We start from the raw sequence: 9,517 nt of genomic DNA on the forward strand, positions 1-9,517 counted from the left end.
GTAATAGTTAATCGCCACAGTGAAAATAAACAAAATAAACAGATTAATGTACTTTAGGGTACTCTCCACCCCTTCTCACCCCAAAAACAAAACTCAAAACAACCCCCCAAAAAATCCCAAAACAAACAAACCGATAACCACTTTTGAAAAAAAAAATTAAAAAGAAATTTCTATAAATTTGAAACTGTTAAAAAGTCTCACAGTAAGAGTACGAACGAAGACTGGAACAGTAAAATTCTTCCATTTTAAATGCTTGTGATGCTGATATTCAAGCAGAGCACCTTTGTAGGCCATGGTTCACCAAACTACCCAAAATGTGTCATTTTACAAGTCCAGCATAAGGAAAAAGAAAAATTGCCAAAAAAATATCCTGACTGAAAGTCAAAAGAGAAGCAATGTAGAGAAATGTGTGCATTGCCATGCCACCAGCATCTGGGTCAAATATTAATAAATATGCATTTAGGAAGGAAAGCCAAATTACTTTGTCCTCAAAACTATCCTCAGATTAACTGCTAAAATGATACAACAATAAACAGAGGTGCAAAAGCCCAGATTTGTACTAAGAATGTGAACAGACGCAAGAGCAGGAGTCCTACTTCCAAGAAGGTTAACTTCTCTGGGAAAAACACAGTATTAAAACTGCATGAAAAATTATTAATAGCTAACTTTTGACAAATATGACAGCATGTCAAGTGAGAAAAATGTCTTTTGAGAGAGAAACATTTATTTACATAAGCAAGTAATCTGTGCAGTTTCACATTTCAACTTGGAAGTGGAGGATTTCTCCTTATTAAAATGATTTGGGTGATAATGAAAAGACAAATAGATGTTTAGGTAAGATCACAGCCAAACCCCAGGCCTGAATTCAGAAAGGCATGTGGACTGCAGCACTATGAGCTGATAATACAGTACAGAGTAAGATTACAGCAGGGACTCTCTTGTTAAGGAAGACTTTGAAAGAGAAAGGTGAGATTCAGCCATTCTTTATACACAGTTTTCCTTACAGAGAGTGAGGCACACTGCATTTTGTGATGCCAAGAGGAAGTTAATGAATTATAGCACTTCATGTCATTTCAAGTATACTTGGTCTAACTGTATTTTAATCATACAAAAGCAGCAAATACAAATCACATTTTCCTTCTCTGAAACACTGGAGAGGTATCATTGGTATTTATTTAGAATTCCCAGTCTGTATCATCTTGATTTGTAGCAATATGTCCAAGTTCAGTCCCAACTGCTGTTGAAGGCAGTGCCAAGAACTCTGATCTGTTATTTTGAATAGGAGGTGGTAATAGGGACAGTAGTGAATTCTGTGTTTGTTCCTTTATCTAGAAATAAAAAAAAATTAAAATGCAGCTGCATAAAAAAGTCTCCATAACTTTGCAAATGACTTCATTAAAAACATGTGAAATCAGAGCCATATTCTTGCATGTTACAGTACTGAAAGTAAAAGGATGAGAAGTTTAGTTTTCACCACTCTATTAGTATTGCAACACTAATGAAATCAGTTGTGCGGTTCTGCTTTTTATTCTTTAAATTAAGAATATTAATGATTTCTTAAAATTAGTTAGGCTGCCTTTAGTTAAGTTAAATCAACTTAATCAATGGGGAAACTGATTAATCTTATGATTATTATACTCTATAAATACCATTTTGTTAAAAAATATTCTGAAGCAGGTATGCTCTTACAGGATGCTTTTTGGCTCCAGGTAACTTCATTATTTTGTAATCTAGCTCTTTTTGTAGCTTATTTAGGTTATAGCTGTATCATTTAATGAAGTATAGTAAACTCACCTGTTTGAAGAACGTATGCGAAAGCAAACTGCTTGCTGATGGCCTGAATCATAAAATGAACAATATAATTATGTTTTGGAAAGTAAAATACTGCATTTGGATAATGGGCCAGATTGAGAAATAAATTTAAGCCAAGTGGTTTTTTCTCCACAAGACAAATGTGAAGAATGAGAAAAGCAGCACACAATTCCTACATACTATGCCTCAATTTGTAGTGAAAGCACTACTGAAGAAATCAATTTTTAAAGGCCTTTTCATGTTTCTGCTTAACAAGGAATTAAATGTCTCATTCAAAAGAGACATAGAATTGAAAATGTGTAGTTCAGATTTCTGTTTTTTTTTTTTTTCTTGGACAAAGTAAATGTTTGAAAGTTAATTTTACTTGTTACAAAGAACACTTATATTACGAGAAATTCAGGGGCCAAATTAATTTAAAAGTTTGATTCCTTTTTCAGACAAGACATTTCTTAAAATGCAAATGTAAGTGTATGGTTTTACATAGTACATCTGCTCTGAAATTCTGGCTCTAACAGCATTCAACTGATTACTGTATTCTAAGCTATGCGCTATACTTAGTCTTAGATGGTAGTAACAAAATACTAGTTTTCACCATAATGTTACCTTTTCTCAGGGTCCTGTTGCAAGCAAAGTTCTACCAAGTTGTGGAAAGCAGGTGAAAATGTTTTGGAAAAGGGCATTTGAAGTCTTTCACTGGTCATTGTGCGTGTCATGCTCTCACCAATTCCAGAATCAACACCTGATCGGGAATTCTTCATCCTTGATTCCCCTCGAGGAAAGGTATTTATATCCCAAGGATAGTAGGTGGGACCTTTCAGCTTTTGCAGCAGCATCTAGTAGGAAAGAATAGCAGTATAAGAGTTCAACAGCTATCCAGACCTATTCAGGGTAAGCTATGAAACTCCAGGGATGGAAAGATTATTTATTCTAGAAAGAGGCATGCATATTTGAAGTAACAAAAAGCAGCCGTTACTTCAGCAGTAATAGCACTGGTTTCTGTGAGTAAACCAAAACAAAAAAATGCTCAGCATGTTTTTATCTCTATTATACCTGAGTGCGAGGCATATCTTGAAATGGAACATGTCCATTGGCTAATTCACATGCTGTAATTCCCACACTGTAAATGTCAGACTTCATGTTATAGCCAGACAAATCCTATAAGAGAAGGAAGACACTACTGATCACTGAGGCCATTGAGTGGTGCCAACAAAGATACAAGTGCCTGCTTCAAAACAAGGGAATACCCCATAACCTACACAGTATTAAAGCAATTAAATTGTGAAACTTCAGACTTGTTTTCAGAAATCTGATGGGTGTAGTGAACACAAGCTTCAGGATTTAGAGTAGTTTCCAGGAGGTTTGGGTAAAGAGAATTAGTACAGCATCACCTTACCAAGAGCTTTAGAACTGGTTCTCTCTAAAAGAATTAAAATTCAGTACCTACATGTATTTTTAAAAGTTGCAGTTCAACATATTTCACTGCAATTCTACAAGCAGACTTATGTTGGAAATTGAGTACTGCCACTAACTTTAAATTGGAAAAATTATGTGTAATTTATACTAACCTGTCTCAGTAGTTCAGGACTCAGCCAAGGAAGCACAGATGTACTAAACTGGGGGAAATCATACACCACCTTTGACTTCTGTCCATTGCTAACTAAACTGTAGAGGTTGTTTAAGCCAGAGAGAGAAACCAGCCCATCCTCTGAAATCAGAATGTGGCTAGCTTTAATATTCCTGTAACATAAAGTGGTAAATTTTAGTTATAAGAATTACTCTAAGTACTACTAGAACAGAAAAGCTTTAATATTTCATTGACTTATAGTGAGATGCTAGCATGGAGTTCATCTCTCTATTAAGAGAGATGATCAGGAAAAAATTGCCAGAAATTGGAGAAAGGACCTTCTTCCCTGCAAGGGGTGTAAACTGAGGAAGCTCTTTCTATAACTCTTGTTTTCTTCTGCTTCAAAGAGACAAAGCCAGGCAGATGTATAATCCCTTTAACAAGTGGCTTGAAGAAATGCATATATACATTTCCTGTTAAAATTAATCCTGCTGTATTATTGAAAAAAAATGTTACTTGTGCACTGTCTGATACAAGAAGGTATAGAGGAAAAGGAAGGAAATAATACTTAAGGTAAGATACTGGTTCTGGTTCTTACCTATTGACATTCTCCTACCTGTGAATATATCCATTCTGGTGCATATAATTTAATCCTCTGATTGCACCAAACAGAATGTTTCCTATCAAAGCTTCACTCATTCCTTCAGGAAAGTAAGTCTTCAGCAGGTGTCTAGCTGAACCTGGAAGTGAAAAAACACTAGATAGGCCTAACAAGTCTTATTAAATTACTTGTCTATGTTTCCTTCACTGTATACACTCATCAAGAACAGCATTCCATATTGACTCTGGTGCATTATTACATGGACATAACTGATGCTCCATGTCATGCTTCTGCTAACTGCAAGTCTGTGCCCAATCTGTATTCAATGTAAATAGGTCTTCTGTTAGCAGAAGCTGTATTAAGTCAAATACATCTCCCAGATAGTGGGTCCTAGGACTAATTGGAATTTAATGCAGTTCAAATACCAGTTTTCACTGGGGAAGAAATGTTCTCTAAACAAATGGTTTGGGAGAGTCTGTTTTTTCTACAAGATAGGAGATTATTAAAGAGAAACCTCTCATGGACCACATGGTCCAATTTGTATCAGCCCTTTCTCCTATTCCAAAATTGCAGTTAACAGTTCTTACCATAGGCCATGAATGGGGAGATGACCCAAAGCCAGCTTCCAGCTGTAAACACTGTCCAAAATGTCATTATGTTGGGATGCTGGAAAAAGTGTGATAAAACCACCTCATTCTATGGAATTAAATGAAAGTGGATGTGTTAACCACAGAACTGCAGTTGTACCAAGAGCATTAACTACATTCAGTAATCAGTAAAGAGAACTGTTTCTTTGCATTTATACATGATTGCAGGTGATGTGCATAGCCTGCAATAGAAATGTAAATAGCTTGCCCATAATTGCATTTGTATGAAGTAAATCTAGTTTGTTCATAATCCAAACTTCTGGTGTTAAATAAGAGTACAGAAGATGTTTCGAGTAAGCTGTCCAATTACAGAAGCAATTTCTAAAGCAATTGTCAGCTGTGGTCTTCAGAAAGCAACTCTCAAATTTACACATGCATTACGTTTATTATATTCTACTCCTTTGGAGGGAAAAACTTGACTAAATTACCCAGTTCAAACAAAGGCTACCTTTGTTCAGTAATCTCATATGTATTGCTCAATGTCTTCATCAAGCTTTGTGCAGAAATGCTGTTCCTTTACCTGTAAGGCTTTCAAGTGCTCTTCAGAGCAGTTTTCAAGGTCTGTGATCCTTACAGCAACTTGCCTGTCTGTAGGTGTATGCCGTGCAAGGTACACTGAAGTTAAATTGTTGAACCTCCTTCCTGAAACCAGAAATGGCTACCTTAATATTGGAAAGCATAATAAACCCATCACATGGTCTCCTTCATATATAGAGATCATTTTCCAGTTTTAAAATTGCAATTGATAGCAGCATCCTTTTGTTTCAGAATGCCAAGACCTTAAATAATTGCAGCAAATTAGTTGAAGCATGACTCTGATATTTTGAGAACAACTAAAAGTGTTTGAACATATGTCAGCATCAATTATACACCCAAATGAGCAACACTTAGTATTCATATTCACATAAACATATGAATGCAGAGTAGGATCTAAGGCAGCCATCTTTAGAACAACCAACTTGAGTAGCCATATTACAAGATAATGATGTTACTTAAGGCTGTATTGTTACATACCACAGATTTTGAAAACTGACAAGTACATGCACAAACATCAAGAGACAATTTCAGGTAATTGTTGATTTGTCTTAGATCTTGAAATAAGAGATTACTAAGATATAAGCAATGCTCTGCACTTTTCTCGACTAAGGAGACACAGGAATAGTCCTTAATTTTCCAAACATAATATTTACTGCAGTTAGCAATAAACTATTGATAGTGGGAAGAAGAAATATTTTAAGGTCCATTTATGTTACCTATTTCCAGCTGGAGTTCATAATGAGAGACATTAGAGGAGCAAAATACCATTTCATTCTTCCCTGTAGATGGGGGAATCCAGGCTAGATCAGAATCAGCCTAAGAGAGATAAGAAACAGTTCTCAAAATAACTACGAAATTTTTAATAATTTACATTTTTAAAACTAATGTAAAAACATTATTAATTATAAAGTCCAGTACTCAAATAAGAACATTCAAGCTGGTACTTTTACCATTATTAAGACTTAGTTTTATGAGTTACAAGTTTTGTGTGTGTGTGTTTGTTTTCAAACTGGCACAAGATTAACACTTAGATACCTACAGTCTTCTCCCAAAGTGGAAGCCCCAAAGTACTCAGGTTTTTTTGGTCAGTATTTCAAGTAGTACTCCCTAATTTGGCTATTTTTTAATATGCACCAGCTTTATATTTATCCTTGGGAGTTAGTTTCTGTTCTTACCAGGCATTCATGGATGCTGCTCTGTGATAGCTCTTCTGGTCTGATTGATTCAATTGGTGTACGCAGAATACAGGAGCAGTCCTTAAGAACAGAAACAAGTGAATGTTGGTGGAGTTGCTGCAATTTATTAAATATGGCAGTGCAAAAATGTAAAAAAGTAGGCCTTATAAGCAGCAGTTCAGAAAGTCTTCTGCTACAAGTCAATCAATCAAGGGATTAAGAAACAGCATAAAGCAGACATACATGGCAGACCTAAAGAGAAGAGACATTAAAGTCTCCTTCACCAAAAGCTGACACAATGAAGTTCAAACATCTCAGCACTGTGGAAATCTCCTCAGGCAATACATTTCACCAGGGTTTTTCATACTAAGGTATAGCTGGGTAACAAGGTACATCAGCCAAAATTTTTAAAGACAAACTTACCAAACAAGACATGGAACCACTTTAGATCAGGGGAAAAGTCATACACACCCATTTATCCTAGAAAAAAAAAAATAATCGCAAAGTAAGATGATACATAAACCTGTGATAAACTTAAATCTCCTTAATTAGAACTGTGAGGCATTCACAAAACCCCAGAACTCCAGCTTAGGGAAAGTCTGCTTCTATTTAAGTAGCATATCAATTTCAAACTCCACACTGAGGACTACATGTCAACTCAAGTGTTCCTTTTTAATTTATGGGTTTAGAAATTTTTTTGCCAGTTCTGAATAAACAGTTTAATTGCAAGTTAACTGTACAAATGCAAAAAGTAAAAAAGAACAGACTTATGAATCCTTGGCAGCTTGTAGGAAGAGAAATCATTGTTGTTTTAAAGGAACACAGCTGTGCTAGGCAGATCTTGGCTTGGCTGTGTGCAGCTGAACTAGCTCACAAAAAAAAAAAAAAAAGGCAAGGCAGAAGCAATTGCACTTTACATTTCACAAGTGAGGGAGGAAGTAGTATTGTAAGGGATTTCGATTTAAAAAAAAAAGAGAGAAGCAATTCCCTCACAGATCAGAGGAGCATCTCTGAAAGTCCTCCAGCAAACCTAAGTTTATGTCTGATGATTTGGAGGCTTAGGCAGTGGGAGAAATGTCTAGTAAGGGTATCAAAGCTTCTGTAAGTACAGAATGGGACTATTTTACCTTAGCTATAAGCAAGTCTTCAACAGTAGAATCGTTAAGGTTGGAAAAAACCTCGAAGGTACAGAGTCCAACCATTAACCTAACACTGCCGGGCCTGCCATTAAACCATGCCCCTAAGCACCACATCTTCATGTTTTTTGAGCACTACCAGGGATGGTGACTCCACCCCTTCTCTGGGCAGCCCGTTCCAATGCTTGACAACCCTTTCAATGAAGAAAATTTCCCTAACATCCAATCTAAACCTTCCTTGGTGCAACTTAAGGCCAGTTATTGTCATCTTATCTCTTGTTACATGAGAAAAGAGGCCAGCTCCCACCTCACTATAATCTCCTTTCAGGTAATTGTAGAGGAAGAAGGTCCCCCCTGAGCCTCCTCTTCTCCAGGCTAAACTCCTTCAGCAACTCCTTGTAGTACTTGTGCTCCAGATCTTTCACCAGCTCTGCTGCCCTCCTCTGAACACCCACCAGTGCCTCAATGTTTTTCTTCTTGTGTGGGGCTCAAAACTGAATGCAGTTTGAGATGCAAACTGGCCTCACTAATGAGTACAGAGGCATAATTACTTCCCAGATCCTGCTGGTCACACTAGTGCTGATACAAACCAGGATGCCACTGGCCTTGGCCACCTGGGCACACTGTCAAACAGCAACCCCAGGTCCTTTTCTGATAGGTAGCTTTCCAGCCACCATGAGGAATCCTACTTGGTGACTGATAAAGTCAGATACAGGAAATAGTTCCATGTTAATATGCAATTTTGGTATGAAAGTTAACTTATAAAAGTGGAAGTATTATACCAGAAACTGATAATTTTGTTTATTAAGGAGCTAAACTTGAGTATATTCTGTATTTAAATTATGTATGCTACTTAATCAAGGGAACACTCTTGAAAAGCTAACAAGCCTCCACCACTCCATTCACTGCCAAATAGCCAAGCCATTCCAGCAACATTTTTACCCTGAAGATCTGCTTGGAGATCTGATGTAATTCCTTATTAGAGATACCAAATAGAGACAAAAGTCGATCCCTACCAGGTATTGGGCACCTTCATAGGATCTGCACTTGATTTACAACTTCACTAAGGAAGTTTGTAGCAGAGTAGGAAAAAAAAAAAAAAAAGATTGCAGGTTCTTTAGGATGCTGCCTACCACTGTGATGGCTACAGCATCCTTCTACCTGTGAAGAAGATGCCTCATTCTGCAACACATGACAATTTATTCTGCTGCTTGCAATATGAAACCACAAAAGCTAAGCTGAAGAATAAACTCTTAATAACTATGATATACCAAAGTCAAATTATTGTAGACTTACTTCAAAGATGTATAGCCAGCCAACAGAAACACCAGTGATGCATATTTATTCAAATAACAGTACAATTTTAATTTTTTTTTTTCTTATGTAGCTTGACATAGTTTCCATTTTTCAATACGGCTTTGGATCATGTCCCCACATAAACTATTTCCCAGTCCTCACATTTTTCCTTCTGTATCGCAGGCTTTTTTTTTTTTTTTTTTGCTTTTTTTTTTTTTTTTTTTTTTGGTACTGTAGATAGTGACAGTGTTGTACATGTAAAATGATACAATCATCACACTTTGGCCGAAGCTTCAGCCAGTGAACAGTGCAGGGCAGAAAAAGCCACAGAAACTGTGGGTGTGAGCTAGGGGAGGGTGAAGCTCCGGAGCCGAAGCCCCGGTACCGGGAACGCGCACCACTGGCTTCTGCTGACGCCGAGCTGCAGCTCCTACTTCAGCGTCCGCAGTGACTGAGGCAGCTCTCGGTCGTGTATCTCGAGTGAAATGATCCGTCCGTGACAAAGCACCGGAAAGTGCGGAAGGACGCCCCGCAGGCTCCCCCTCAGTTCCTCACTCGTTCCGTTAAGTTCGTACCTCGCCTTCCTCGCTGGGCCCCCGCCTCCCACAGTGGCCGGGACAGGGATCCGCTCCCCGCAGCCGCCTCCCGAGCTCGGCGTGCGTCGCTCCTTCTCCCCGGCCCGCCCGGCTGCCCCTGCCGCGGGGCAGAGGGCGCGGCCAGCGCGGAGCCTCGGCACAGCCGAGCAGCCT

General features: G+C 37.9%; 1 protein-coding gene across 2 annotated transcripts; it reads right to left on the bottom strand.

Moving 5' to 3' along the window:
* Positions 1–704: 704 nt before the first annotated feature.
* Positions 705–9,436, bottom strand: STRADB (STE20 related adaptor beta). Of its 2 annotated transcripts, none has more exons than XM_004175298.5 (12): positions 9,344–9,436; positions 6,760–6,816; positions 6,337–6,417; positions 5,878–5,977; positions 5,145–5,266; positions 4,565–4,643; positions 3,993–4,116; positions 3,378–3,549; positions 2,863–2,967; positions 2,416–2,645; positions 1,795–1,837; positions 705–1,328 (listed from the first exon to the last, which is right to left on the bottom strand). In XM_004175298.5, the coding sequence occupies exons 2-12, from the start codon at positions 6,769–6,771 to the stop codon at positions 1,176–1,178; spliced, it is 1,221 nt and encodes a 406-aa protein (XP_004175346.2). In that variant the 5' UTR covers positions 6,772–6,816; positions 9,344–9,436; the 3' UTR covers positions 705–1,175. The 2 variants fall into 2 exon arrangements, with proteins under 2 accessions (XP_004175346.2, XP_012430443.2); XM_012574989.5 differs by having other exon boundaries at positions 4,565–4,673.
* Between the last annotated feature and the right edge of the window lie 81 nt (positions 9,437–9,517).

The sequence above is a fragment of the Taeniopygia guttata genome, chromosome 7 (genome assembly GCF_048771995.1).
Source record: "Taeniopygia guttata chromosome 7, bTaeGut7.mat, whole genome shotgun sequence".
In the NCBI taxonomy this organism is placed as follows: domain Eukaryota; kingdom Metazoa; phylum Chordata; class Aves; order Passeriformes; family Estrildidae; genus Taeniopygia; species Taeniopygia guttata.

Coding starts and splice junctions, on each gene's coding strand:
- STRADB (XM_012574989.5), bottom strand. Junction 4,117..4,564: donor CTCCCCATTCATGGCCTATG/GTAAGAACTGTT, acceptor TTTCACTTCCAG/GTTCAGCTAGACACCTGCTG. Junction 1,329..1,794: donor CGCATACGTTCTTCAAACAG/GTGAGTTTACTA, acceptor TTTTATTTCTAG/ATAAAGGAACAAACACAGAA.